Here is a 25,952-nt window from a genome sequence, read left to right as displayed (position 1 = left end):
CTCGAATCAAAACACCATCACACATTGTCATGTTGTATATACAACAAACGCCGTAACAATAATAACAACCTAGTGTCCCTATATTAAATAACAAATTCCCAATCTGTCATAAATAATAAGTAAATCTGGGTTATTAACCCTAAAAGTAAAACGAACAATATATTCAACTGATCATACACGCATATATCACAATCAGAGTTCCGTTCTGCATCTGGACAAAGAATGATCGGTATCCAAAATACACCATAAAAACTGATGCTCTGAGCTCAAATGCAAGATAGAATACAACAAGAATACCTATCTCCAAAAGACAGGACCTTAATAACATACATAAAAACATACATAAAAAGGATCCAGACCTGTCAGCGTCTTAATCGACAAAATCTATCATTCACAATAATGGCAGACATATTAATAAATAATATTAATACGTTAAAAATTGGTATCACAAAACAATATTAAATATATCAAAAAAGAATAATACCAAACATATAAATTAACAATAACAACATCACTACTACCTTCAGAAAATATAACTAATAGAAATTTGTATCTTATATCTATGGAACTATCTTCCATATTTAGTTATATACATTAGGAAACTGCCCATAAAAACAAAATCTAGGGGCTGTAATTTGTAACTATATTTATTACATGAGAATACCTTAATGTATATAAACTAAAAATATAGTGATTGTGATATATGCGTGTATGATCAGTTGAATATATTGTTCGTTTTACTTTTAGGGTTAATAACCCAGATTTACTTATTATTTATGACAGATTGGGAATTTGTTATTTAATATAGGGACACTAGGTTGTTTATTGTTATGGCGTTTGTTGTATATACGACATGACAATGTGTGATGGTGTTTTGATTCGAGGTAATGTCTTCTTTGCTTTTGTTTTGGAGCCATCTGCTAATTGCAGTTACTTAGTTACCGAATGCGATTGATTGAGTTGTAGGGCAATTACTACATTTAATTGATTTAATTACAGTTTTATTGAATAATGATCCCGCCAAAAATATGTATTTAAATGTGAAGTTATTTTTGTAAATTTATCTGAAGAAGCGTAGCTAGTACTACGCGAAAGCACTCATTTTACCTGTAATAAAGTGTTTTTGGATTTATATTGTGCCTTTTTTTGGAACTCTGCTATCCAGAAGACTGTACATTTCGTGGTTTTACCTCTTACTATTGTTTCTACATGGTTTTTTGGTTTTGGTGAGAGGTATCTTCAGCTGAGAGTTGCTTCTTTCTCCTAGATTGTGGTAATGAGGTTGAGGTCTCTGGAGCATGTGGTGCGGAGGGATTGGGATTTCTTTAGATGTAGCATTTCTAACAGTGCTGGGTCAGACATGGCTTTGTAAGTCGAGCAGAGATCACCTATACGAGACCGAGAATAGCTGGAGTCTTTTGAGTCTGTCCATGTAGGACATGTGTTTAATGCCCAAGATCCTCTTCGTGAGGTATTTCTGTGGCCTCTCCAGCTGTTACAGGTGTCTAGTGAGGTACATGCGAAATGAAGCATTATACTCAGACTGGTCTAATGAGGGAAGAGTAGAGAGAGATGATGACCTCTTTCTTCCTGGATGCAAAACCCTTGGTAATGAGATGTGCCGCATAGGACTTTCTGACCACAGTGGCAATGTGGTGGTCGAATGAGAGGTTGCTGTCAACCTGCATCCCCAGATCTCTTCAGTGTTCGTTGGGCTCCCATCGATGTGGTAATTAGTGGGAACTGAGTTTTTACCAAAGGGGATGACAACACATTTTTTGGCATTAAGCTTAAGGCCATTTTCAACACCAGTCATTGGTCTCAGTGTGAGGCCTTTCTGTAGGATGTCTGCATCACTTGGGGAAGTTAATAATGGCTCCCAGCTTACAGTTGTCTGTGAACTTGGTCAGCCAGAGTCCCTTTGTGTTGGCCTGGACTTCTGAGAAGTAGATGCCAAACAGGAGAGGACCCAGGACCGATCCCTGTGGGACTCCACTCGTGACTGGTCAGCAGTCTGACTTGGAGTTCACTACTTTCACACTGTGTTCTATATGTTGCCAATTTGCAGCCCACCTAGTGATGTAGGGGTTGATGCCTAGTTTGGTGAGTTTATCAATAATTCCTGAGTGAGGAATGGTTATCAAAGGCCTTGGCCATATCGCGATATGCTGTATGCACTCATCCACAACCGTCGTGACTGACTCAAAGAAGTCAACCAAGTTGAGTAGGCATGATCTCCCTTTCACAAAGCCAAACTGCGTGGGGTCCAGAGTTTGGATATTTCCTATATCTTATCAGGTCCATGATGATGCACTCCATAGCTTTACATATCAGACTCGTTAGGCTAATGGGGTGATAATTCCCAGGGTCTGTAGTCGCTCCCCCTTTATGGAGAGGGATGACTGTAGCAGTGTGTTTGGTAGGGACTAAAGCCTGAGGTGAGGCTGTGACTGAACAGGGCACACACATGTAGTACCAGTTCACTTTGCAGTTCATATAGAAGACAGCCAGGGATATTATCTGGTCCCGTGGAAGCTGTATTCTTAGCCTCGGACAATGCAGCTTTAATCTGTGCTGCAGTAATGCTGGATGCTTGGTATTGATTGGCCCTTTGAGGGGGGGTATAGTTGGCACTGAATCTGTTGGCCAGTATGTTGGCAGTATCTGTTGGCTCAGTATAGGAGGTATCATTGTGCAGTAACTCACATCTGCATATTGCCATGGAGGTTTTTGATAGAACTATAGAAGGTTTTGTGATTGCTTTTAGTGTCTGCTGCAAGTCTGCCTTCATAGCTGGCTTTAAAGGATTTGATTAGGGATCTCAACTTTTTGTTGAGGCTAATAAGGGAGTTTTTCCAGTCTTGGGACTTCACCTTTTTCTGCAACAGATTCATACTTCTGTTGTAGAGTTTATTAATGGCAGGGGACCACCAGATTGGCTTCCTTTTTTGGAGGAGAGGGTCTTGGTTCTGTTGGGTATGGCTAATTCCATGCATTTATGTACATGTTCATACAGTGCATTAGTGTATGATTCGACTGCCATGCAGCTATTTTCCATTGACATGGGTGCCGGGAAGTTAGCCACCTCTGTTTTTAGGAGTCCAAAGTCAGCTTTGGAGAAGTTTTTCAAGTGGTTACCTTTTGTGGGGGGTGTGGGTGAGATGTGGATTTCCTTGGTGATTAGTCTATGGTCAGATCTGACCAGGGGGGAATTGACTATTGGTGTAGAGCAACGGTCTCCCATGTTAGTAATAACCAGATCAAGGATGTTGCTTCCTGTAATGGGGGGGGGGGCATTGGAACAGATGAATTCCAGGAAGCGTTGGTCCAGTGTAGTGGTGCTTGAGTAGTTTTTCCAGTTGATGGAGGGGTAGTTGAAGTCTCCTAGTATGCGTGTTGGGTTGGACCTTGATAGATTCCAGGGTGCTTAAGTCTAGGGACATGGTTGGGGACCTATAGCAGGTTATGACCTGGATCGCCATCTTATCCAGTGTTATATCTGAAGTATCTCAGATGCGTTATGCTGGGCTACTAGTCTGGAGGTGTGCATATCCTGTTTGAATATGGAGACACCACTGCCTTTGGAGCTTTGGTCCATGTTTTGGGGCCGAAAAGTGTGGAATGAGTTATAGTCTGGTTAGTGCAGGGGTGCTTCCTGCCGCTTTAAGCCAGGTCTCCATTACAGCACAAATGTTGATGATCTCCATTTTGAGGAGTGCTTTGAGTGAGTGCATCTTGAGATTTTGACTTCTAACATTGAGCAGCATCACCCTCAGATTGCATTTATTTATAGCTGTTACGGTGGTAATTTGGTCTTTGGAACACCACCTGAAAAACGCACTATATGGGTGGCAAGAGCCTTAGCCAGTACCCAAAAACCCAGGGGTGACAGATGCAGGCCATCTCTGGCAAAGCATCGATGTCTGTCAGTCGTGTAATCCCAAGCAGATAGATACTGGATCCCCTTAGAATGACACCAGAAACTTAGCCAATTGTTGAAGTCCATCATTTTTTGTTTGTACTGCGGTATCATTCTGGGTGATGGTAGGATACTGCTCATGGCTAGTGTCATACCTGCCTGGGCCACACAATCCAAGCTCCACCATGTCGCTCTTCATGTAGTCCAGGGAGGTTTCTCTCAGGTCATTCATACCCACGTGGACAATGAGTCATACTTGTACTTGTGGTGTGACCTGAGTGCGTGCGTTGTCGGATTCTGGCACCTGATAGACAGCTGACTGTCACTTCTCCTTATTTAGCCTAGTGAGTGGGATATCTGTGTGCCTCACTACTGAGTCACCTTTGATTAGTGTATTGGGCAAGGTGTTTAGCCTTAGGGGCTTGGGTTGAGGGGCATACTGTGGAGGTGAGCTATATATGTCCTGTGGCTTGTGCTGTGTTGTGGTGGAAGAGTCCGTTTCTGTCTTGGAAGTCTCTGCTGTTTGGATAAATTTCTGTTGAGAGCCTCCGAGAAGTTGGGTGTGTGGTTTGTGTTTTTATGTGAGAGCTGTGATAGTGGGTGTTCTGGAAGGCTGTGTTCCATGTGGTGTGGTGCAGGTGTTGACCTTCTCCTTTTGACCTGCTAGTTCGGTCTTGGCTGGAGAGTGCATAGCTTCCAATCTGGTGATATAAGCTTTAATTTGATACCACGCACCACATAAACTTTCTTGCTGTTAATATCTCATTCCAGCTTTAGAGAACAAAAGTAGTTAGCACCTTTTATTAAATTATGACTTAAGACACATGCAAACATTAACAGAAAAGAGAACAAATCATATTAACATTTTTTCCATCTACACACGCATCATGTCCTTCCTTTGCCACTGTCAGTCCAACATTACATAAATTGTGCTAAATTCCTTTTCCTTTAAACTTCAAGTCCTCATCATGACCATTTATTTTGCACCCATTGTTCCCACAATTTCCATTTATTTCTATGTAATTTTCTCCTCCCTTAACAACCCCCTTTCCAGTTTTTTTTTTATCTCTCATAATATTCAGTACTAAAATACAGTTTGTTTAGACTTTGATTTCCTTTTTGTAGTAATTGCCTTTCTTGGCACCCAACAGAGTTAAACTTAAGTCCAGACAATTCAGATCATGTGTTCCAGATAAAAAAAAGTATTTCCTTATTTACAGATGTTTAATCACACAGTATTTCTGACAAAGTACTCTGTAGGGAGTTGTTTACCCAAAGCGGTATGTTCCCAGTTACCTCTTACTTCTCCATCACACTTCCTGCATTTGCCATCTACCTGAGGAAAAATTCTTTGACATTTCTTGGGGTGTAAAAATACCTATGCAAAGATCCTAAACCTTCTGGTCTTTTCTTGCATACTTTTCAGCCATGCATACATCCTCCCATTGTTCTCTTGTAAATTGCTTTTCAAAATCTTTTCTAACCTCCTGTGATTCTTGTAGCTATCATGCAATATTTTGTATGTCCTACTCTAGCCACCCAGTGGTGTGAACCTTGTCTGTGGATGATTCACTGTTTAAGTATCAAAAATGGGGAAAAAGAGGGTATAGATAGATTTTATATGCCCTTTCTTAGCAGCTAAAAACTCTGCCAGTGCAGATCATTGACTTAAGATTCATCTATCACTTTCTCTTTGCCTATATTCTTAGTCCCTGGTAGGGAAGGCAGTCTCTAGCCTTCAATCCAAACATCATCTTGGCCTCATCCCACTCATTACCTTTCCCACTTTAGTTATTTGATCCAAGTATCTTGGTTCCTTTCCCAGTTTTATCCAGTAAATTCCAGCCCCCTCTTGCCTATTTTCTGTGCTCCCACTTGCCGTCATCCCAATTGGCAAAATCTCCTTTCTCCATTCTCATGTTGGCTTAGTTGGAATACTTTTTCTACATCATGTTCAATAATATTCTGTAGTTATTGTTCTCCTTAAGGATATGCATCAAAAATCCCACTCTTTTTCTTCCTTGACCCTATCTACTTAGTCATCCCTTTCCATTTTGAATTATAATTTTCTGCTTCTGTATGAGCCTTAACTGTGCATCTTTAAATTATCTCTCCAAATTAGGTAATCCTAAGCCACCTTGTTCATTGAAAGGATCAGCTTATCCCACTCAACTCTGGCCGTCTTCCCTTCCCAGATAAATTAATTCAACTCTCTAGTTATTTGTCCACAACTTCTCTGGATGATTAAAAAAAAAAGCCTGACCCATATATAAAACTAAAGGGACTAAAAACATTTTCACTGATTGTATTTTGCTATCCATATCCAAGTTTCTCAGTTTTTGTATTCTTTTAGTCTATTCCCACATATCCTTAGCTGCAATAACGGAAGCTTTTTTAGTACATACTCCTAAATACGTCATCTTATCGTAGCCCCATAAATATGGGCATTGCTGAACCAATTTGTGTGCGAGTACATAATTTTCATTTTTAACCTTAGTCTTTTTGGGATATAAAATTAATAAAGATAAAACAATCTCAAAATGTTCCACAGCACTGATTTCCTTTTTTAGATGTAGCAGGTGCAAAATAATATATCTGCAAAAAGAGGAAAACTCCCACTTTTAACTATTGCTTTTGATCCTTCATGTATTGTATCCTCCTAATTACCCTTATTGCACCAGGGAATGCAAATACTTCTATTGCCTACTCATAAAATACTAGTTTACTCTGTTGAATGCTTTCTCAGCATCAAGACCCACCAAGAGCAGCATTTTACTTCCTTACATTCTGCTTCCCTGTGGAGCATCATATATGTCAAATGATTGCCTTCCCTCCATAAACCACATTGATCCATATTTATCAATTTTGACAAAACCTTTGCCATTCTTTCAGCTACTATAGACATAAAAACTTTATAATCATGGTTTAAAATTTAACTGGGTCTATACAAAGCTGTGTCTGATGGGTTTTCATCATATTTAGGTAATACATCCATTACATCTTTCTTCCTCCTAGTGCTTCCTTCCTTTAAAAAAAACGGTTAAATCTTCCAGATCTTTATCAGTCTCTTCCCTACTAACTTACAGACATTCATAGGCCTACCATCTGCTCCTGGAGACCTACCTGAAGATTGATTCATTTATATTGCCATTTTTATCTCCTCTCCTCCTATTTTAACTGTTAGTTGTTGAGCTTCATTTACCACTAACCTGGGCATAATTAATTCGTCCATAAATATTTCCATTTGTGCTTTCTTGATTTCCACATTTCTCTGCTTTATACAAATTTTCATAAAAAATCCAGAATATCTCTAGTACCTGTATAGGATCTTTGATTATTTTTCTTGTTATAGGCTCCCAAACTCTGGCAGCAACCCTTTCTACTTCCTGTTGTGTATGTTGTGCCAAAAGGTTTTGTGCTCTTCGGTTATTATCAAAAGTAGTTGCTTAACAGAAATTTTTCTAAACTCATGCATATTATCCAGATGATCCCTTATTTTCTCTTTAGCACTCTACATTTGTGCTATCTCTTTTCTTTTACATTCCCATTATTCTGAAATACTTTAACCTTTGTCAGCCCTTTTAAGTAATTCTGGTTACTGCTTGTCCATATCTTGTTAGCTCTATTGCTGCTGTTTTTTAAAACTCCATTTTCATGTTATATCACACTTGCTAGCTATAACTTCTGAAGATATTTGTCTTCCCTAATAAATATCGAATAACTTCTACTACCCATTCCTTAAATTACTCTCAACAGGTAGGTGTGAAAGCATCAGTTTCTCATTTTTACTTTATTACCCTGTAGTTTTCTTAGTTTATCAGTGCATGATCTAAAATAGTTATTGGATGAGTGGAAATTTTGAATTAAATGCACATGTTTCTGTGAAATAGAATGTTTTACTGTTACAGGTTCTGACTTGTGGAATTTCCTGCTATGGAAGCCCTTGGATGGCCCCACTAACAGAATATTTTCTCCTCCTGAAGCCAACAGATGCCATATCTGACATCACTGCATTTGGGTATACAGAGAGTCACTGGTGCCATGACCTTGTTTTTTCTTGCAGTTAGAGCCCTAAGCATAGTGCTAGTCAGTGCATCGGTTGGTCCCCATCAGAATAGATGATGCCTAAAGCTAAGTGCCCCAGTGGAGAATTTTTCATGCGCCTTTTGACTGTCAGAGAAAATTAATAACTGTCTGTGCTGTGGCAAACAAATACCACACCAGACATTCCTCTTTGTTTGGCTTGTTTGAGCCCTGAACTTGGCATTCCTAACAGTCAGTTTTGTGCTTATTTTAATAGCAGAACTGTCGTGCGTAGGGCTGAAATTCCAGCTAAACATTTCTGTGAATCGTCAAGGCATTTGTGTATCTTGTTGTCCACTGTTCGAACTGAAGTGGATCTCCCTAGGCAGGAAAAGGAAAAGCTCTAGGGCCTCAGGCAACATGCGACTGCCATCAGCCTGTCCTACTAGGCTTATGATTGTCAAAAATGGTGGGCTGCCTTTGCAGCCCACTTTGAGGTGGTGGTGACACAGGCCTCTATCGAGACCCATTTGGAGTCCCAGTCTGCCTCGGAGTCCCTCTACTTCTCTACAACCTGAAGGACTTGGCTTGTTGGTTGGGTCCAGGACCACTTCATGGACTCCAGCTTCCGATGACAGCTCTTTGCATCGTCAGGAGATCACCTCGTCCTACTGCTCACAGGAGTTAGTTGTTCATCTGGTACTAGTGCAGAGTTCAGCCTTAGGTCAAAATCTAAGGCCTTTCACAAAAAATCTGTACCCACCTTACCTTAACCTAGGCCTTCTGGCTCCCACTGTCAGACCTACCAACAAAACCTGGTGAGTTTGGCTAAATATTTGATTTCCTTGGACAGGTGTAGATGCCTCCCTCCCCCCTAAAGCATCAACTGGAAACAGAGGGATACCCCACCACAGAAGTTTTCTGACTCTCTTGACTGAGGATGACTTTGATCATGATGAATCCACCTTTGAGGAGGGTGCATCTATTGCTTCCTATGGGAATTCGGAATTTGGGGAGAATGTTGCCTCAGCTTCCCCCAAGGATATTTCCTTTGGGGAAAATGTGTTGCATACCCTGAGGGAGCACTTCAAATGGGAAGCTCAGGACTACCCCCAATCTAAGAAGTTAGAGAATTCCAAAATCTACCTGAGCATAAACCTCTTGCCATTCCTCCATTCTTAAGGTGGTAGACTGTCTTCCTAGATTACTCCTTACAGCCAACCCATCTCTTCCCCCTGACCCTCCAAAACCTGATAGATTGTACAGAGTTCTAGATTTACCACAAGCACCTTTTTAGGAACCTTGTGGCAGATCCTGAAGTGGTGACTCAAGGCCCTAATGGATCAAAAGTTAGCTCTTCCAAAAATCCTTTACCAACAGATGAGTAAAGAAGAGCCTTCGGTATGGAAAGAAAGCGTACACCTCTGCTACCCTTGTCATGAGGGCTTTGAACTGCCAGTTTCATATGGTGAAGTACCAGGAAACTGTTTTTGACCGGATGAAACAAACTCATGGGGAATGAAAATAAGGCTCTCACAAGGAAACTAAAGAATGTTTGTAACTCTTGTTCTCAAGTGGCTAAGCACTCACTACACTGTGGCTATGATGTCTTGGAAGTCTCAGTAGGGCAGCAGCTACAGGATCCATCATTAGAAGACATGCTTAGTTAATGAAGCATGTCAAATACAGTTTCCTGGATGCCCTGTTAGACATAGACTTTCTTTTCGGTCCTAAGGCTGAAGGTCTGCTTAAAATGAAAGATAAGGACAAGTTCATGCAAACTGTCAGACAACTCCAGGTCCAGGCTCCTCATTTTAGCCAGCATCATACCTCTCAGCACAAGAAAGCCAGACAAAGCCAGAAATAATGGGGGGACAAAAGCTCCAAAATAGGGACAGAATATTACTTCTAAAAAGTTGCTAGAATGACAGATTTTGCATCATTCTATATTTTCCTGAAGGATATGAAGTCTGAAACTCAAATGTTTGTTTAGTATTACTTAGTGACTCCAATCCTCAGTGATTTGCCAGAAAACTACAAATTCTACCAGGAACAATCCAAAAATCCGTGGCAAAAATCTGGACATTCCGAGAAAATCTGGAGAGTTGAGAGGCATAGCTGGCACTACCCTACCAAACATTGGTCCTTTCCCACCCCCCCAGTATAAGCCTAGGCAAAGGAAACTTCATAGGGAAAAGAGCTAAAGAAAGCACCAGTTGCCTAGATAGTGGCAAACAGACCCAAATAGGCCTGTGGGATCCTGTCCGTAAAGATCTATCGGGGAGCAATTATGACACTTGGCACTCCCCCATTCTTCAACCCTCCTCCTCACTCTTCCCCTAGACTTTGGGGGAGACTGTCACTATTCCACAAGAATGGAACCATCATTACCAGGGATGTATGGGGTTTTAAACACAATTCAAAGAGGTTACAAATTCAAGTTCAAACATCCTTTGATTTGCTCAGGCTTCTTAGATATTTCTCCAAACCAAAAGACAGAGGGCTTAACCCAAATAGTGTCTGTGCACTCAAGGCTCCGTGGAACCCATACAAACTCTTTACAAGGAGAAGGTTTTTACTCCAGACTTTTCCTAGTCCCTAGAAAAGAAGGTACCCTGTTAAGGCTCAACAGATTCTTAAAGTCCCAGAATTCAAAACTACTGCCATGATTTCACCCCATACCTTTGTGGTAACCTTAGATGTAAAAAAAATGCATACATCCCCATCCCCATAGAGGGAATTGCACAGAAGGGCTTTGTGACAGGTGAGAGACATTAGCAGTTTTGTGCTGTTCCCTTTGGCTTGTCTGCTGCACCCAGGGTTTTAACAAAATACCTGGCCCCAGTGACAGCCTTCTGTGGGACAAAAGGAGTCAAGATTTACCCTTGCTTAGATTGATTGCCTCATTCAGGCAGCAGGCCTAGAAAAACTCAAAGTAGACCTGTTTTGTACCCAAAACTTACTAACTTAGTGGGGGGTCATAATCAATGCCCAAAAATTTCAAACCCAACAAGCATTGAATTGTGATCCAGGGAGCTTTACTAGACTCAGGTTTTCAGAAAGCTTTCATCCCTCCAGACAAGGTGATCTTCATAATTCTGTACTTCAAAAAGGAACTACTACACAGCCAGAGAGAATCTCAAAGCCCTGGAATACATCATGGCCTATTGTATCCTCATGATCACCCTGGCTAGACTACATATGAGAAAACTGCAGTGATGTCTCAGAAATTGTGGCATCAACATTCTCAGCCTCTCAACTTCAGAATAAAATTACTTCCTTGGTTCAGGAAAGAGTTGGAAAGAGTTTGCTTAGTGGGCCCAAGTATGCTACCTCAGTCCAGACCTCCCCTTCAGGTTCATCCCTCAAGACCAAACTCTGACAATAGATGCCTCAGAAATTGCCTGGGGAGCCCACTACAACAACTTCCAGACTCGAGGCAGATGGGACTGCAAGTTCAAAAACAAACGCATTAACCTAAAAGAACTAATTTTGGTCCAAAGAGTTGATTGCAAATGGAAAAACTGAGTCCTTCTGGTGAAGATGGACAATACTACAGCTATGTGTTACATAAACAAGCAAGGGGGACCCACTCCTAACCCCAATGGACCTTAGGGAAACTGCAAACTCACTAGAGCTGTACCTCATGGCACAGTACCTACCGGGAGGAATCAGTTAACTAATGGATCACTTCAACAGGAGCCTGTCAGACCCCCATGAGTTGCAGCTGCAGCCGGAATTATTTTTCAACATAACCGAAAAATGGGCTGTGCCACAGATGGACCTTTTTGCCACCAAAGAAAATGTTCACTTGAAAGTTATGCTCCAGGAACAAAATGGAGTCAGCCTAGAGGATGGATGCCTTTTCCTTTCCTTGGACAGGCCTTTTCCTCTATGCATTGCCCCCAGTACCACTGCTACCCAGGCCTTTTCCTCTATGCATTATTCCCAGTACCACTGCTACCCAGGGTATTGTTGAAACTAGGTGAAGAGGTGCCAATGGTAATTGATACCCCCAGATTGACTGAGGCAGCTCTGGTACCCACTATTGCTTAGTCAACAGAGAGCCATGTCTGCTGACACAAAAAGTGGACATGTTAACACAAACAGGGCCACAGTAATACACCCCAACCTGCACACACTCAAACTGACAGCTTGGATGATACCTTTATCCCATGGAAGGGGTCGTTGCTTGATGAGCAGGAACTGGACATGCTAAAAGAAGCCAGGAGATCTAGCACTAGGAAGTCTTACTCTGCCAAATGGAAAAGATTCATTCTTTGGTGCAGACAAAGGGACAAAACCCTTGTTAAGCTCCGACCCCTTTGATCCTGTCGTACCTGTCTATCCTTTTTGGAAAAAGATGTCTCCCACTCCTGTAAAAAAAAAAAAAAAATTCTGCCCATCTGTCTTCATAATCTCCTCTGTTTTCACAATCCCTCATGAAAGATTTCCTGAGAGAGGTTGGCCATATTAGGCCTCCCAGGAAGCCACCTGTTCTCCCTGGGTCCTAAGTTTCATTGTAGAGAAGCTCACCCTTCTACCCTTCAAATTATTGGCTTTCAATGATATAAAATTCCTTACCTGGAAGACAGCCTTCCTACTGGTCATTACCTCATCCAGAAGTGTCAGGCTTCAGGCCCATGTGCGTGCGTGTTTGTGGAATCTCATCATTTTTCATCAAGACACAGCATCTCTCAGGACCACCCCCTCCTTTATGCCCAAGATGGTGACAGAGACTTCTTTAAATGAGACCATACACTTGCCTGCATTCTTTCGTAACCCTCAAAGCAACATTCAGTGTTGCTGGTAGTCTTTCTGTTCTGCTCCCTCTCCCAGCACCACACTCTGGTTCAAGTCCAAGGTATCCATGATTATTCTAGTTAACTCCTGTGTTTTTTTTTTTTTCAATCTCTCAAGCATTTTCCTTTGAAACGTTGGAAAAGGTTTCACTATCAAAATCTTTCTGTGCTGTCAGAAGAATAAGAAATGAGTCCCCTTCTGTTTGCTGGCTCACGTTTTGTTGGATAAACTTTATTTCCTCCTTAGCTTGCTCTACATAAAAAATGTCTTTGATCCTCCAGAAAATTTGTTGGAATAAATTTTCTTCACTTCTGCCTGGTGTACAGTGAATAATCATTTTCCACAAACACTTTGTCTCCAATTTTTAATACTTTTTCCTTCTGCCACAGTTTTGTCAGGATCAACTCTTTCTGCTGTCATGATTGCATCTTTACTAATAAGTGTTGGCTGTTTTCTAATAGCCAGGTTTGTCTGTTTCTTCCAGATTCTCTATTGCAACATAATTTCAAGTTCTCTGCATGCACTGTGTTCTAACTCTATTTTTAAAAGCTGCTTTTCTTGAAGTCTCATACTCAGCCAGCATCTTCATTTCAACCTCTGATTTTTACATTTTATCAGTTCACCTGAGTAGCAAGCTAGTTCTATTTTTTAGCCTTTTATTATTTGAGTTGATATATTGCTTCAGTTTTTCTTTTAAATCATTTCTAGGTACATTGAATTTATTATTTCCTCCTAAATTACTGGAAGCCATCACTTGTGTCAAAGCTGAAGCTAGAATTACTTTACCTTTTCATTTTTGGAGAGGAGTTTAGCCAAGATTTTATGTATGTAAAAGAATGAGTAATTTGTTAAAAGTTTTTGTAGGTTAGAGGCTGTGTAGATAGTGTAGAGTTATCTGCATATTGCACAAGAGTGGTCCTCTTGGAAACAGTGTGTAGATCATTTATCAAGCCAGTTACTGGACAGTAATTGAATTTTACCAAAAAAGGCAGTTTCACTGGCTCCCTTTTCAACAGTTTTTCCACAGTGGAAGAGCTGAAGTTAAGCTGATCATTGTGCATCCATGTTCTACAAAAGTAGTTCTTGTACCATTTTCTTTTCATTGTTCAAAAAATCAGCTCAATATTGCCCTGACCAGTCATTTGGACTGCATAATTATTCAAAGTGTACATGTCTCTGGAGATGTACAGTTTAGACCATTAGTAGCAGTTATCTAGCCTTATGCAAGCTTTAATTTCGAAACTGTCAGCCTGTAAATTGCTCTGTGCATGGCAAACGTAGATGGTTCTTAGTAGTATGCAAGATTGGATGTTCGTTTTTCACTGTTGCAGTCATCACCTGTGGGTTATCCCTGCAGTGGTAGCCCTCAGCTGGCCCAAATACCAGAGTCAATGTTTTTTCTGCGTCGGCTGCAGTTGCCTGTAGTCTAATATCAGGTTGTCAGTACTATAAAGCAAGGCAGCTGACATCATTACATCAGTCTTTCTTGTGTGGAGCCCATAGCAGAAACAGCTGATGTGGTGTAGTGGTGTGTGGCTCTGACTCTAGTGCATATGGACCTGGGTTCAAAACCTGCTCCCAGTAAACTTGACAGGTATTACAGAGTACCGGATTCTCACAAATACCTGTACAGAAATCCTGCTGCAGACCCAGAGGTCATTACACAGAGACCTAAAGGAGCTAAGACTAGTTCTGCCAAGAATCCTATTCCTTCTGACAAGGACTCCAGAGCTCTGGACAGATGGGGTAAAAAAATATACACCTCTGCAACCTTAGCTATCCGATCACTTACTTGTCAGTTCCATGTGTTATAATATCAGCAACACACTGAAACTATTAAAGCAAAATATTTCAACCTTTCCTGAATGTGCCAGTTAAAAAGAGTTAGCAGATGTACTGCACTCTGCTTGTCAAGTGGCCAAACACTCATTACACTGTGGATATGATGCCCTAGAAGCCTGTAGCAGGGTAGCAGTGACAGGATCTGTCATTAGGAGACATGCATGGCTGAAGGAACAACCTGTCCCTGATCATGTCAAGTCTAAACTTATTGATGCACCCCTAGATAAGGAGTGCTTATATGAAGTAAAAGCAGAGGAGATTCTTAAAAAGATGGAAGACCAAGCAAAATCTATGCAAACAGTAAAAGATTTCTTTCAGGTTCAATCTCCCAGGTTCAGCAGGATCTTTCCCTCTAAGCACTGGTCCTTCCTTGCACCTAGCAGACAGGGCCAAAGTAAGCCCTGCAGAGGCAGACCATCCAGGCCCCTATCCCTGGGCCAGCAGAGTAGCAAAAAGTGGACCACTTCGGCCCAAAGGCAGGGATTTCTAACCCACCCTTCTATTGTAAAAATTCACAATGACTCCCCCTCGCTCCTCTGCCTTCCCTTCACTCAACAAAAACTAGGAGGAAGGGTCTCCCTCCTCAAAGAAAATTTGTTTTCTGTAACAAAGGGCCAATGGGTCTTGAAGATAATTTTTCAGGGATACAAATTCTCTTTCACCAAACTCCCAATTCCAAGAGGGTACCCAGACTTGCCTCCAAACCAGTGGGCAGAGGCATTGAAACAGGTCCAAACTCTCATATCCCAGAGGGCAGTAGAACCTGTCCACCCAGATCAAGCAGCCAAAGGCTTTTATTCCAGACTATTCCCTGTTCCCAGAAAAGAGGGCACTTGGCGCTTCTTTCTGGATCTATCCATTTTGAACACCTCCCTGGTGGTCCCCAGATTCAAAATGCTCACTTTGCAGCAGCTGCTGCCTATGCTAACATAAAATGCCTGACTAGTGACCCTAGACCTAAAAGATGCCTACCCTTCACATCACCATAAGGGAATCCTGCTGGAAATTCCTGTACTTCAGAGCAGGATCACAGCACTTTCAGGTCTCTGCTCTGCCCTTTGGCTTATCTACTGCACCCAGAGTATTCACCAAATCCTTAGCCCTGGCCATAGCATTTTGCAGACAAATATACAGATTTTATCCCTTACCTGAACAACTGTCTCATTCAGGCAGAGTGCAAAGAAAAGCTGCTCTAGGACCTTCTCTTTGTCAAATCCCTCCTAACTTTTCTAGGGTTTCACCATCAACAAGAAGAAATCAAAGCAAAACCTCCACCAGGAAGATCATTTTCTTGGGAGCTCAGCTAGACACAGCATCCCAGATGGCCTTCCTATCCCCAGAAAAGCAAAGCTTTTTGCCTCTCTACTTTACCCATCTGGCTTCCAGAAGTCACCTCACTGTGAGGAGGATCCTGCAAACCCTGGGATACATGGCATCTTGCATCCTTCTAATTCCTCTGTCCAGGCTTCACATGAGAACATTTCAGTGGTATCTAATGTGTCTAGAGACCTCTCTACCTCTGATCCCATGTATAAGCTCCAAGCTTCTCTGGTGGGCAGAGGCCTGTGCCAAGAGCAAGAGTCTTCCCTTCATCCTCTGTCCTATCGGCCAGACCATCACCACCAACGCCTCAAACATTGCTTGAGGTGCTCACCTAGCAGGCAGGTGCACCCAAGGTCTTTGGGATGCCAAGCACATTCACTTAGACATCAATCAGAAAGAAATGATGGCAGTACAAAAGGCTCTGACATCCTTCAAAACCCATCTCAGGCCAAGGGTTATCCTTATAAAAACAGACACCACAGTAATGTGGTATATCAACAAATGGGGGGGGGGGGCTAACAGCCGCCTCCATGGGTACACACCTAATTGCCCAATACCTACCCCAGGGGTCAACAGCATCCTGGCAGACCACCTAAGCAGAAACTTACTGGACCCCCCCCCCCACACACACACACACACAAATGGAAGCTCCACAGGGAAGTCTTTCTGCAAATCACTCATGAGTGGGGAACTCAGGAAGTGGATCTGTTTGCTTTGCACCTCAACCAACAGCTGCAAAGGTTCTGTACCAGGGCGTATCACTTCCTAGCATGGAAGGTGGATGCTTTGACCTTCCCCTGGAACTCTCTCTTTGTGTACGCGTTCCCCTTCTCTGCCTCTAATTCCCAAGGTACTGATCAAAATAAGGGAGGAGAGACCAAAAGCCATTCTCACTGCTCCAAATTGGCCCAGACAGCATTGGTACCCCTTACTGCATAGCCTGACCTTACAATCCCCCAAGCAGTTTTCCCTGATCTCAGACCTCTTGACCCAGGTGATGGGGGCGATGCTGTATCCAGACTTGCAGACTCTCAGTCTTTCAGCATAGCTTGTACCTTAAAAGCTAACCAACAGTCCCTGTTAAGAAAACTGGTCCTAGACGTTATCACAGAGGCCAGAAGGCCCAGCACCAGAAAATCTTATGCAGGGAAATGGAAAAGATTCTGGTCCTGGGGCCAGTACCTCGCACCCTTCCAGCCCTCTAATCTTGGATTACCCGCTCAATAGTGGCCTGTCTTTCTCTTCTATTAAAATCCATGCCTCGGCCATTTCAGCCTGTTATGATTCAGACCTAACCCTCTTCTCTCATCCTTTGATTAAACAATTCCTCAGAGGGGCCTCTAATATCAGACCTCCCAGAAGGCCTCCTACGCCAGCCTGGGAACCTGGATTATGTTTTAGAAAAACACACCTTACCTCCTTTCAAACCTGTTGCTTCAGCAGAATTGAAATAACTCTCCTGGAAGACTGCCTTCCTACTAGCTATCATCTCTGCCAGAATGGTTTCAGTAATTCAGGCACTCGTGGCTATTAAACCCCTCATCATTTTCCATGCAGATCATTTTCCATGCAGACAGCATCTCCCTGAGGACTAACCCCTCCTTTATGCCCAAGGTGGTATCTGATGTGACCCTCAACTAGGCCATACACCTGCCCACCTTCTTTCCCCACCCTCAAAACAAGGGAGAAAGAATTCTGCACTTGCTAGACATGCACACACATTTCCGATACTATGTGGACCGTACTAAATCCTTCAGGAAAGTAGACCAGCTGCCCCAGGGGCAGAGGGAAGCCCAATTCCAAGCAAACCATTTGCAAATGGATATCACACTGTATCCATTTCTGCTATAGACTACATGGGAACCCCCCCCCCCAAGTCTATTCATACCTATTCCACCAGGGCGGCCTCCACTTCCACAGCCTTCCTCAGAGGAGTCTCCACCAGGGATATCTTGGAAGCTGCCACCTGGACCTCTGTCCATACCTTTACAAAGTATTACCACCTACCTCTTTTTTTCTAAGTCTAGGGCAGGATTTACCTCTGCAGTTCTGCAGGGCTTGCTGACCCTTGCCTAGGGCTCTAACCTATCCTTCCACCCATCTCCTCAGCTTTGGGAATCCTCCCACAGGTGATGACTACAACAGTGAAACACTAGGAACATAGTACAGTTGTGTACACCTACCATAAATGTAGCTGTTCAAGTGTATTCACTGTTGCAGTTCTGGTTTCCCTCCCTCCATTCTCCTTGTATCATCTTGCCCTAGGGGGACATAAGCTTCCCATGGTGGCTTTTAGCCACCAGGATCACTTTACTTTATTTCCTTGTGCTTCTGATGGGTTAGGGCAAGATAACTGATATAATGACGTCGGCTGCCTTGCTTTATAGCACTGACAAACTGAAAGACTACAGGCAACTGCAGCCGATGCAGAAAAACACTGACTCTGGTATTCAGGCCTGCCGAGGGCTACCACAGCAGGGATAACCCACAGGTGATGACTGCAACAGTGAATAATACTCTTAACATCTACATTCATGGTAAGTGTATACAACTGTACTTTCTGTCTTGCATTCTTTTAGCAAAATGTGTAGTAATCATTCAGAGATACCATCGCCAATGAAATGTTGCCAGTAAAATGTGATGCCATAATATTAATACACTTGAGTATTTTTCCCCTTTATATATATTTTTTTTTGGTCAGTGTTCATTGACATATGGTAAATTGAGGATTCTTTGAGCACTTTCAGAAGAAATGTAGGTAGTGTATGAGAAGGCATATGCTCTAGGCAGTGGTTGTATGAGGAGTATTCATGCTGACAAGGGGAGAGAGAGAAATTTTACACACTGTTTTTAGTGAATTCCGGTTGCTGGGCTTTGCACTAGAAATAATTTACTGTTTTCTGTGCAATGTAGCTGTTGGGTAGCGTTCGAAAGACGTGTGTGCATAAATGGGCGTGCCTTCGTTGAAGGTTGGGCGTCGAGCTGGCACCTCGGCATTTCATAAAAATCTACTGACAATCATTAGTGGACCGGAGTTCCGCTGTGGTGACCCCTTACCGGGAAAAAGCTGAGCTGAGAGGTATGGATTAATATAAATATATATATATATATATATATATATATATATATATATATATATATATATATATATATGAGGTATGGATTAATATAAATGTAAATATATATATATAATCCATACCTCTCAGCTCTCTATGTCCAGACTATTTCTCATATAGTTTGGTCTGTTCCTTGTGGTTTACTGGAAAATCATTGAATACTGAAGTCACCAAATGACACAACTGAATTTCAGACAATATCCTTCAGAAAATGCATGCTAATGCAAAACCTGTTCTATCAACTTTCCAAGAAAGTTGAGAGAAATAGTTGAAATCTATCCCTGATTTTGGGCTTTGTTCCCCCAACTTTATTTTTGTCTTTGTCCAAAATTCTTGCACTAAGAGATTGAGAGGTATGTTTGCCCCAATGTTTGAAGAGGCAATAGCTGATGCTTGCCCTACTTTTTTTGCTGAAAATGTAAAATTCATTTTAACATTTAGCTTTTTTTTTTTTTTTTGCCTTGTACCTTTCAGGTATGTCTAGACATCCCCCAGGTCCTGAAATGCCTACCTACTACCCTTTGTCACCAAGTGGAGTTGGACAGATTACTCCATCACTTGGATGGTAAGCCATTTTTTGTTTAGTTGCATTTTATCTGACCAGCCTGCAAACAGCTGTTTACTGAAAGTGGTTTGAACTAATGTGATGCATGATACTATTGTGTTCTCCTCCCCCACACCCTTATTTTTAAGCAGAGATGTTAATTTTGAGTATGTCTAAACCAAATTACCTGGATTTCTCAATATGTAGCAGTGTAGTGTTGGTTCAAAACCTTAACTTTAGCATGTCAGTGCAGATTTGTCAGTGGGTAGCGGGGCTGTAGTTTAGGAAAGTTTCTTCTGAATGTGTTTAAATTGTTTGCTTAACAGACTTTATGGCTTATTTGAAAAAATGGGCTCCTCTTTAGTTTGGGAAAGGCAGTTTTATTTCTAGTTTCTCAGACAATTTCTGCACCATCACTATCATCTGTTAGTTTATGCATTGAGACACTCTTCAGTGTGTCCTGCATTAGGCTTATAGTTCTATGCCATGACTCCTTGTTGTGTTAAATTTTATACAGATTTGGAGAAGTGCACATTCATATGTTTAAAAAGTCCTGTTTCAGTGATTTATTTCAGAAGTCAAATCTTTCCCCAGGCTCCGTTCTCTAAAAAGATGATTCTGTCCCTTGTACCAGCTGTGTGTGTATGTCTCCAAAAAAAGCATCCCATATTGGATATCTGAGAAGGTGGCAACCGTCAGTTTTATGAAAAAAAATTTTTGAGTAAAAAAAATATCTTTCACCAGTCCTAGCAGCAAAAACGCTTCCCATAAATGTGATAGAAAGATTAGGGTATAAAAGCATAGAACTAGTATGCCCACCTAAAGACGTCGATCAGCCAGCAATGACCTTAAAAAAAAACAAAAAAAAAAAACTTTTGCCTTGTAATGGTTCTGATTAAGGTAATGTGAATTAGTTTGCTGCTGCTGTATTGTTTCAAAACAAAATGGACATGAGTTCTGTTGCATGCTGCTTCACTAAGCTTTGGTAAATTAACAGAGCTAATTTGGAATACCATCTGAGGCGCATATCTGCACCTGTAAATACTGGCAGACTAATTTGGATTTAATGACTTGCTGGCTTGAGAAACTTTTTTTATTACTGATTGTAGTTATCATTGAGCCACATTGTTGAGTTAAGGACTGGGATAAGTAGTTTATGCAGAAGTGTTTGTGTACATCTGCTTAGTCTCTTGGTTAAGAATTGTATTTTAAATTGCTTATTTTTACAATACATAAATTGTGCTTAGTTCACTGATTTTTGGTTTAAATATTTCGCTTGTAGATTTTATTCAGCAGCTCAGGTACATTTGTGTGAGTTTTATCTGGAGCATCAGTCTGTGAGTATATATTTCTTCATACACATTTAATCACTTGTCATAGCAGTGGGTGGGTTGGCATAATGGTTAAAGTGCTTACCTCACAGATAAGATGTACAAGGTTTGATTTTCACCAAGGGAAACTGGCTAGGTTAAAATAGCCCACAATGGCAGTTACCCTAGTACTTGCCTACGAACCTATGAGCAGTAAGATGTTCTTAGTGTTTCACTGTTGCAGTCATTACGTTTGGGTTATCTGAACCTATGAGCAGTAAGATGTTCTTAGTGTTTCACTGTTGCAGTCATTACGTTTGGGTTATCTGCCTGCAGGTAGTCCTCAGCTGGCCTGAATACCAGAGTCTTCGCAAGTGCCGGTCAGCCGACTCCTGAAATTTTCATTTTCGAGTTTCAGAACCAAAGTCTTCAAAAAAAGTTAAGTACCCCGTTGGGGATCCTTTTTCTTGCTCTTAACCGATGTCAGTAAAAGTTAACAATTGTCTTACCTGTGGAAAGCAAATACCTCATAAAGATTTTCATTCGTACTGCATTCCTTGCTTAGGCCCAGACTACAATGTCCCTCACTGTCTGTTTTGTGCCTTATTCAACCCCCGAACTATTCGTCAGTATATTTTCCCAGCAAATTATTTTGGTATTCTGTTTAACTATCCAGAAATGGCTTTGGTAAGCCATCCAGCTACCGATATTCTGAAAAAACGTAAGGATAAAGACAGAGACAGACCGCATAGGTCCAAAACTGCCGACGATGCTTCTGTTAAGCTAGTTGCAAGTTTGCCGGTACTCAGTGCGGTGCTTTCACAGCCCCTGATACATGCTACTTCAGATTCGCAGGCCTCTACTGAGACCCTTTTGGAGTCCTGTTTACCGCGAGATGCTTCTTCAACTGTGAAATCTGTGGATGTCTCTACCTTGGATGGGTCCGGAGCCGCTGTGCAGGCACCGGCTTCTGAGGGTGTATTCAGGCCTACAGATTTGCATTTTAAACCAACGCCATTTTCTTCATCAAGGTCTAAAACTTGACCCACACCTAGAAAACAATCATTCAAACTGCATGGTCAGGCCCATATGCCTAAAACACAAATGCTTAGAATGGCTGAAGACCTTATTACTTTAATTATGGGAAGCCAGCCTTCCCCCTCTAAGAGACCTAGAACTGATTTTCCTTCTGATCAGGATTCTGAAATGTCTGCTGCTTCTGATTACATTTGCCCTTATCTACCTATGAGGATTCTGATGCAGAGGATTCCATTCCCTCTGCTTCCCCTCCAGAAGATTTTTCTTTTGGTGAAACATTTCACATTCTTAGGGAGCATTTCTGCTGAGAAAGCCAGGATTACTCTTGACTCCAAAAAGAGGCTTAGGGAAGTCTTACTCCTCCCTCAACATAGGCCTTTAGCTATCCCTCCTGTTCTGCACATTGTTGATGATGCCTTCTTGGAATATAGCCTGGCCCCAGACATTTTACCTCCAGCTCCCAGAAAACCTGACTGGTATTACAAGAGTACCTGACTCTCATAAGTTCCTCTTTAAGAATCCTACTGCGGATCCAGAGGCTATTTCCCGAGGACCAAAGGGCATTAAGGCTACTGCTGCCAAAAACCTACCCCCTCTAATAGAGATTCCAGGGCCTTAGACAAATGGGGTAAGAAGGTATACACTTCTGCTACTTTGGCCATTAGGGCCTTAAATTGCCAGTTTCATATGTTAAGTATCAGCAGCATATTATGGGACTACTTAAACAGAAAATGATGTTGATTCCTGACTGTGCCAAACATAAAGAATTGCAGGATTTAATGCATTCTGCAGAACAAGTTGGTAACCATGCTTTGCAATGTGGTTTTGACTCTTTAGAAGAGTCTTGCAGGGCTGCTGTCACTGGGTCTGTACTTAGAAGGCATGCTTGGCTTAAGGAGCAAAACTTGCCAGATCATGTTAAAGCTAAATTACTGGATGCTCCCTTAAACCAAGACGGTCTGTTTGGCAACAAAGCAGAAGTCCTTAAAAAGATGGAGGAAAAAGCTAAATCTAAGCAAACTGTTAAAGATTTCCTGCAAGTGCAGCCTCCCATATTTAGTAGACATTGGTCTTCTAAGAACTGGTCTTTTCCAGTCTCTTCCAGGCCTTGTCAGTCCAAACCCAGGAACAGCAGACCCACCTAGGTTACAGTCTCAGGCTACACACGGGCCTAAGCAGTGGGGGGGGGGGGCTCCCACTTCCAAAGCTGGAAGTAGTAAGACACCCCCCTATGGAAAAATGTCACAATGACTTCACCTTAACCCTTCCAAGCCCTGCTCAACTGCCTGCTCCCTTAGGAGGAAAGTTCGCCCTGCATGCAAAAAACTGGGAACTCATTACCCAGGACAAATGGGTTTTAAATGTAGTTTTCCAAGGATACAGATTCCACTTCTACTCCTTACCAACCCCAAACAGTTGGCCAGACCTACCCCCAAATCAGTGGGCAGAGGCTCAACAGCAGGTTCTCTCTCTCCTAAGTATCAGGGCTATTCAACCTGTCCCAGCAGAAGAAAGGGGACAAGGTTTTTACTCAAGACTTTTCCTGGTACCCAGAGAAGACGGCTCCTGGCCGTCCTATCCTGGACCTCTCTATTCTAAACCCCTTTTTGGTAATCCCAAAATTCAAAATGCTAACACTTCAACAGCTGCTTCCTTTGCTGGGCAAAGATGCCTGGTTGGCAACCTTAGACTTAAAGGAAGCTTACGTGCACATTCCAATAAGGGAATCTTGCAGGAAATACCTACGCTTCAGAGCAGGCTCCATGCACTATCAGTTCTCTGCACTTTCCTTTGGCCTATCCACTGCACCCAGGGTATTCACAAATTGTCTAGCTCCAGCCATTGCATTTTGCAGGCAGAGAAATATTCAAATATACCCATACCTGGACAATTGTCCGATTCAGGCAGAAAGCCAGGACATGCTAGTAAAACATCTGGCATTTGTAAAGAAACTTCTAACCTCGCTGGGGTACACCATAACTGAAAAGAAATCTCATCTAGTATCTAGTACCCTGCCAACAGATTGTATTCCTGGGAGCAAGCTTGAACACAACTTCCCTGATGGCTTACCTCACACCAGAGAAACAAGTTTATTTGACAGCCTACTTCAAACCACTGGCCACAAAGACCCAGCTATCTGCAAGGAAAATTCTGCAAGCCCTAGGGTTCATGGCCTCTTGCATTCTGCTAATTCCATATGCAAGACTGCATATGATGAAACTACAGTGGTATCTAAAAAGCCTATGGTGTCAACATTCTCAGGACCTGGAATCAATGATTCCCATCATTCCTTGTATAAAGACAGAGTTCCTTTGTTGGGCAGTAGCCTGCCACCTCAACAAGGGGTTCCCTTTCAGTCTACCCCCTGCCACCCAAACCCTGACTACAGATGCATCAGACTATGCATGGGGTTGGGGGGGGGGTCACTTGGCAGGGCAGTGCATTCAGGACAAATGGAACCAGAGTCAGATGCACATGCATATCACCCAAAAAGAAATGTTAGCTGTACAGAATCCCCTGACAGCATTCAAGGACCACATCCTTCCAGGACAATTATTAGTAAAGACAGACAACACCACAGTTATGTGGTACATAAACAAGCAGGAGGGGAACCCACTCATACCCTCTCTGCAGACTAGCCATGGCTCTGTGGAACACAACCTTGAGCTACCAAGTGCACCTACAAGCTCAATTCCTGCCAGGCAAGCTAAATTCACTGGCATACGACCTAAGAGAAATCTCATGGACCCACACGAATGGAAACTGGAACCAAAAATATTCAACCTCTTGAACAAATGGGGGGACCCCAAAGATAGACCTGTTTGCCTCCCCCCAGAACTACCAATTGGACAAATTCTGCACAAGGACTCCCCACAGCCAAGTTTGGAAAGTGGATGCCTTGTCCTTCACCTGGGAAAGTCCTTCACCTGGGAAAGCCTCTCAGTTTATGCCTTTCCCCCCTCTGCCTCTCCTCTCGAAGGTTCTGCTAAAGATCAAACAGGACAAACCAAGGACAATTCTTATTGCACCAGACTGGCCTCACCAGTACTGGTACCCCCTCTTGCACAGCATGATACTGCTGGATCCATGGCACCTACCTCAGACATCTTCCCTGCTGTCCCAGCAGACTGGCCAGATTCTGCACCCCCAGATTCAAACACTGAACCTTGCAGCCTGGCTAATCCCTTGAACTCTCCAATAGCATCCCTCAGTAAGCAGGTGCTAGAGGTCATTCTGGAAGCAAGGAGACCTAGTACTAATTGTTCCTGGAGCCAGACCCTAGGGTATGGGGCACTACAGTGCCCAGTTTACCTCATATTCTTCAGTACTTAACAGAATTGCTCCACAAGGGCCTATCCTTCTCATCAATTAAAATTCATGAGACTGAAATTTCAGCACATTGTAATACTGAACACCACCACTGTTCTCTCACCCCCTGTTAAAGCATTTCCTCAGAGGGGCTAAAAATGTAAGACACCCCCCCCCAGGCGAGCCCCTACTCCAGTCTGGGACCTTAACTTTGTATTGGAAAAGCTCATTCTCCCTCCATTTGAACCAGCTGCAACTGCAGAGTTGACATTCCTTTCTTGGAAAACAGCCTTCCTTCTAGCCATCACTTCAGCAAGAAGAGTGTCTGAATTGCAGGCCCTCGTGGCAGTGGAGCCCTTCATTGTCTTCCATGCAGACAGGGTTTCCCTTAGGACCAATCCTTCCTTTATGCCCAAGGTGGTGTCTAGTGTGGCCCTGAATCATTCCATTCATTTGCCTACTTTTTTCCCTAATCCACAAAACAGAGAACAAATTCTTCACTCTTTGGACGTGCACAGACAACTTAGGTTTTATTTGGACAGGACTAAGCCTCTCAGAAAATCTGAACAGCTGCTAGTTGGCTTTGCTGCAGGGGCAGAGGGGAAGGCCATTTCAAAGCAAACCATTTCTAAATGGATAGCCCATTGCATTCATTTCTGCTATAAGCACCATGGAAAACCTACGCCACAGGGGATAAGATCACATTCCACCAGGGCTGCATCTAC

At 42.4% G+C, this 25,952-nt stretch overlaps 1 protein-coding gene across 1 annotated transcript in view; it reads left to right on the top strand.

The window, feature by feature from the left end:
- The window catches only part of LEF1 (lymphoid enhancer binding factor 1), a 506,814-nt gene that overhangs the window by 375,991 nt on the left and 104,871 nt on the right, over positions 1 to 25,952 (top strand). Inside the window, exon 5 of the mRNA XM_044060380.1 lies at positions 19,501 to 19,591. Coding sequence (XP_043916315.1) covers positions 19,501 to 19,591 — 91 coding nt within the window. The remainder of the gene's footprint in view (positions 1 to 19,500; positions 19,592 to 25,952) is intronic.

Source organism: Protopterus annectens, chromosome 2.part0 (assembly GCF_019279795.1).
Source record: "Protopterus annectens isolate FY-2018-M chromosome 2.part0, PAN1.0, whole genome shotgun sequence".
NCBI lineage: Eukaryota > Metazoa > Chordata > Ceratodontiformes > Protopteridae > Protopterus > Protopterus annectens.
Note: the sequence above shows the minus strand (reverse complement) of the source record. Positions and strands in the feature narration are given on the sequence as shown.